At 44.4% G+C, this 5,391-nt stretch overlaps 1 protein-coding gene, 1 long non-coding RNA gene and 1 other non-coding gene across 3 annotated transcripts in view; 2 read left to right on the top strand and 1 right to left on the bottom strand.

The window, feature by feature from the left end:
• The window catches only part of GLRX5 (glutaredoxin 5), a 3,901-nt gene extending 2,695 nt beyond the window's left edge, over positions 1-1,206 (bottom strand). The window contains exon 1 of the mRNA XM_072427415.1: positions 885-1,206. Within this exon, the coding sequence (XP_072283516.1) occupies positions 885-1,131 (247 nt within the window). The 5' untranslated portion in view covers positions 1,132-1,206. The remainder of the gene's footprint in view (positions 1-884) is intronic.
• Positions 1,207-1,337: 131 nt separating this feature from the next.
• LOC140341619 (uncharacterized) lies at positions 1,338-4,365 on the top strand. Its single transcript, XR_011922922.1, has 3 exons — positions 1,338-1,454; positions 2,969-3,042; positions 4,111-4,365. It is a non-coding gene; the product is annotated as an uncharacterized lncRNA (long non-coding RNA).
• On the top strand, positions 2,639-2,901 carry LOC140342754 (small Cajal body-specific RNA 13). The gene has a single exon (XR_011923140.1).
• Positions 4,366-5,391: the final 1,026 nt, after the last annotated feature.

The raw sequence follows: 5,391 nt of genomic DNA, 5'->3' as shown, positions 1-5,391 counted from the left end.
GAAGCCTCCCAATGCCGGCTTTTATTCTACCGGGATAAACTAGGAAACCGGAGATCTAACCGGGGCCACCGGCAACTCCGGAATGTTTGAAAAATAAACGAAAGCTGACAACGGCCATTTTATCCAGAAATCCACACGTTCCCTGAAATCACAATCCTCCATTCACAGCTATATAAACATTGCAGATTGGAAGCTTCGTTCCTCTCCTCGGGTCATCACATCCTCTTTGGCCACAACGGGCCGGCTCTGTGCACCCAACGCACACATTTTGTCTAAAGTAACACATTGACATTGATGGACTCTGCATTGCTTCTGTGACCCCAAACAATTCCACCTGACGCCATGTATATGACCCCAGGTATGACTTACCATGACCACGAACACAACCCATTGGGCACTGTTATCACATGACCCCATTCTGACCTGCATGACCCCACAGACCACCTCTTTGACCTTAGTGAACCCCACATATCTGCTGCCACTGCAAAGGGCCCCTTTCTAACATCCCTGTGATCCCACAAGTTCTGTCTAGTCCCTGCAGCCCCTAAACAGGCCCTCAGGTCCCTGCACATCCCTAATTGGTCCCTTTGGCTCCTGCGCCCCTCAGTCTCTCTGACCCATACAGCCCCTACACTTTCCCTCTGGTCCCTAAAGGGACACTCAATGAGCCCACATACCTCCCTCATGTGTTTGGGGCCCTATCTTATCTCCTAGATAACCTTTGACCCCTGTGTGACCTCACTGGCCTCCCCGAGTTCTGTGAACCCCAGCATACACGCTTTGGGGCTCCATAGTTGCCCTCGGCTCCTCTTTCCCCATGTGTACCCTTAGGATGACCTCTGACCCCTGTATGACCTCTGACCTATACGACCTGTCAGACTCACCTTGGCGGAGGTCTTGGTCCTCCAGTACGTTGTAGGCCGCGTAGCCCTCCACCCCGTGCATCCGGAGGATCTGTACCACAGCATTGCTGAAGCCGCACATAGGTTGGGCCGGGGTGCCCTTAATAAACACCACCACCTTGTCCTTCTTCACCAGCTCCTCTAGGTGCTCCCGGGAGCCGGTGCTCAGCAGGCGGCCCAGGCCCGGGAGCCTCACAGCCGTCGATATTCGGGACAACAACCAGCTCATGGCACCGCTGTCACCGGACCGCGTCCGAACCCTGCAAGAAGAATGGACCTGCCGGGCCGCCGTAACACCGCGACGCTCCGCCCACAGAGAGCCTCATTGGCTGCGGAGTGTGGGCGGGTACATAGACGCACACTTCACGTTGATTGTGTGCGTAGTTCCGAACGTGTATAGCTAAACCAATCAACATCCGATAGGGCGTGGTTTGGGAATAATATGTCTCTGCTGTCTTGCTAGAGTTTAGTATTGTTGCTGAGCGCGGGAGGAGGAGAGCCGCTATGTTGGTGCAGGGAACCGAAGCATGGAGCCGCCATCTTGGTAAAGGGGTAAGTTATATTTTGTTTATTATTCTGTTTTCAAGCGCTCTGCTGCTGAGGGCTCCGTCTCCTCTTTCCTTATTCTGCTCCTCATATAAAATCTTTACTTTAAAGAAGCCTTGCATGCACTAATAACATTTACCTTGAGCTGAGTATCCCTTGAAATGATTGTGTGGTGTGGGGCAGTCATGCAACTACCGCCATTTAAATATATTATGTATTTCCTATTATTTATTACTACTTATATTTATTATCAGATTAGGATATTCTATGACTTGTGGCTTTTGCACTTTTTAAATATGGAAGGATGTGATTGGCTCATGTAAGACACGCCCACCCCCAGCCTGATTTCTAATATGCAGCATTATGTGGAACAGTTTTATAGCTTTAAAAAAATCAACAAGAAAAATCTGTTAAAAAGAATGGATTGGTGAGTGGGGGCGTCATTGCTTTCATGGGCCGATCATATTGTGGGGAGACCTATTATTGGGGGGTCCACAACTCTTATGATGAGCAAACGGGAGGGGGAGGGGGTGAGATGTAAAAAGGAACCCAGAATGTTCCAAGGTGCAGGAGGAATTCCAGAACTGAATGTGGTACAAATGGGGGGTATCAGATTTAGTGTCTCATACCTGGCATAGCCGAGCAGGTCAGTTTTTAGGCCATAAAATCCGCTACATGTGACCCCTCTATATTCCGGACTTGGATATCTGTGCTTGAGCCCCCTCCTGTATTTGGAAGGATCAGAATGGGAACATTGAATGTCCAAGTGGCGCTTGTTGTGCAACTTTCATGGAGTGACCGGTCTGTTGGAGGTCCCAAGTTTTTGTATTGGCCCTTTATTTATTTATTTATTTTGCAATCATCACAGATACAGGAAGCCAAAATTTGTTGAGAATTTACATTGCTTCCTTTTCCTGGCAGGAATTTTCTCCATAAGAGAAAATGAAAAAGTAATGGTGACGGATGAAAATGATTTCCAGAGGAGCCAGAAGCTCAGATTTGTCTCTGCCCCTGTTATCTGAACAGGAAATCAGGGCAGAATCTTCCTAACAGAGTCACAGATTGCAGTGATAACTTTCCCAATTGTAATCCTTCCTCACTCCACACATAGAATGTTCTTTGCTGGCTGTACATTTTGTGTTAAAGCTCCTTAAGTTGCGTTGTGTGGCCCTTGGCTCATTGCGGGGCCCGGTCTGCACCCTCCCCCACGCCCTGCGTTGCCTGTACTCGGGGCGATGAGAGTTGCAGACAGATTGAAGCCTAGAGGAAGCCGAGACATCGCTGTTAAAAGCACGACAAGCCGATGTGCTATGTTCCTCTAACACGCCGATTCTGCTGCCACGGAGATGATAACCGCGCCGTGTTATTATCCATCGATCAGCAGAGAGATGAACGCAGAGCGATATTGTTTACAGAATGAAGATTTCTGATAAATACTGACGCTGCAACATGAATGTACCCTGCGGGGCTGTGTGGCCCTTTTTGTTTTGACTCTCCTAACTTTTATTTCTTCTCTGCAGGAAGATCTTTGGTGCAAGCGCGTCGTCACCAGTGCAAGTCACATGAGGATGGTGCAAAACTTTCTACGTCCAAGGCGGGTATCCTGAGTTGTTGTTGGCATCCAGAAACGTTCTCTATTCTCTGCTGAAAGTGATCACTGCTCACACAACTAGGTGTGTCTTGCTTGTGGCTCAGAGGTTCCATCACGGTGCAGACGCCAACATTTGGCTTTGTTATGGCTGCATTGGTGAGGCAGGCAAGGTATTTCCTTTCCTGGTAGCCGCACAACTATTATCCATCGATCAGCAGAGAGATGAACGCAGAGCGATATTGTTTACAGAATGAAGATTTCTGATAAATACTGACGCTGCAACATGAATGTACCCTGCGGGGCTGTGTGGCCCTTTTTGTTTTGACTCTCCTAACTTTTATTTCCTCTCTGCAGGAAGATCTTTGGTGCAAGCGCGTCGTCGCCAGTGCAAGTCACATGAGGATGGTGCAAAACTTTCTACGTCCAAGGCGGGTATCCTGAGTTGTTGTTGGCATCCAGAAACGTTCTCTATTCTCTGCTGAAAGTGATCACTGCTCACACAACTAGGTGTGTCTTGCTTGTGGCTCAGAGGTTCCATCACGGTGCAGACGCCAACATTTGGCTTTGTTATGGCTGCATTGGTGAGGCAGGCAAGGTATTTCCTTTCCTGGTAGCCTCACAACTATTATGTATGTAGGTCAAAGATTCGCTATACTACCCTGGGCAGAACCTCCTGCATGGCAGCCACCATAGCTGGTTTGGTGCTTACATACAAGGAGATGACATTCCCACCTTCATCATTCATTTTAGGGAGATCCAGTGAATGGGTCGTAGGCCTTTGCAATGCACATTTGAGTACACAGTTGAGTAGCAGGACAACTGTTCCTTTAAAAAAGAAAAAAAAAACTCTTTAAAAACTTTTTCTTGGAGGGGTGGAGAGTACATGGATATTACAATTCCCCCGCCTGGTTGGTTGGTAGCTATAGATATATCAGCCCTATTTTCTTCCGTCCCACATACTAAAGGAATTGCAGCAGTGAATCAGTTTCTTATGCAGCGAAGTTCAGTCTGGAAAACTTACAATTCAATTGTTCTGAAATTATTTTGAATTACAATATTTTTCTTTTAAAGGATAATCTAAATTCAGAAGCAAGGGGTAGCCATGGGCAGTAGCTGTGTGCCAACATACACCAATTTATACTTAGGAGAATGGGAAAGGTGTCCGTTTTCCAGTGATCAACAGAAAGCCCGGCCTAGTGTGCCTTCTTGACCTCTTAAAATGGCCTAGTAGCTAAAAAAGTTTGCTGACCCCTGCATTAGAAGAACCAAGGCAGCTAATGAAGAATCCTAAATAAAATTCAATCTCTTCCTAAATGTGCTGGGGGGGAAGAAAGAAAAAATTGAAGAACTGTAAGAAAAGAGAATTGTTATTTAGGTATGTTTTATCTATATTTTATCTGCATAAATATGGAAATTATATTCCTATCAATGCATATAGATATTCAATTAAAGAAGGTTCATGCACAAATAGCTAGTCATTCAAACAGTTTAATTAAGAAACAAGGTAAGACAAAGTACACAGCAATATTATCAGATATTTAAACATATAGGAACTTGAATCAATGTCACATATATATCACATGAACAGAATGAACCACAAAAAAGATTCAAACATTGTTTACTGATGTTGATTACATTAAGGTGAAGAACCATAAGAGCCAGTAAACAATCCTGAATAAAATTCTATCTTTTCTGCTGATGTTGATTACATTAAATAAACTGTAAGCCAGGAAATAATTATAAATAAAACCCCATCATTTCTAATACCAGTACCATAAGAGCCAGGAAACAGTCCTAAAAAATCCTATCTCTTGTTATGATGTTAAATATGCTGGTGAGAAGAACCACACAAGCCAGAAGTTTTTCTCATATACATTCCAAATTCTTCTACTGATGTTGATTAGCTCATTAATTGGGAAAAAATTGGACTTCCAGGAAATTGAAAAACTGGCTAAAAATAATAATAATAATACAGAACAACCTTTATCAAATAGACTGTCTTGTGAAGTTAATGTATAGATTTTATATAGAAGTAATGTATATAGAAGAAATATTGCAGAGAGGATGTTAATAACGCTGATAGAGTGGAAATTCCAAGGGAAGAAATTTCAAATGGGACTGCATGTATCATATATGAAGACCTAGGGCCTGATTTATTAATGCTCTCCAAAACTTGTGAAGATAGAATGCTTTGGGTGAAAATGAGAGCAAAATGTTCTGGCCCCATTAGCTGTAAACCTGGTTTGGTGAGGAAGCTGTAAATTACCCGAATTACACCATGTGGACAAGGCAAGCTAAAGAACAATAGTGACCAAAATTTATTTTCCAACGTGTCACCCTGAATCTGGAATC

This window comes from Pyxicephalus adspersus, chromosome 12, assembly GCF_032062135.1.
Source record: "Pyxicephalus adspersus chromosome 12, UCB_Pads_2.0, whole genome shotgun sequence".
In the NCBI taxonomy this organism is placed as follows: domain Eukaryota; kingdom Metazoa; phylum Chordata; class Amphibia; order Anura; family Pyxicephalidae; genus Pyxicephalus; species Pyxicephalus adspersus.
This window is presented reverse-complemented; position numbering and strand designations above follow the sequence as displayed.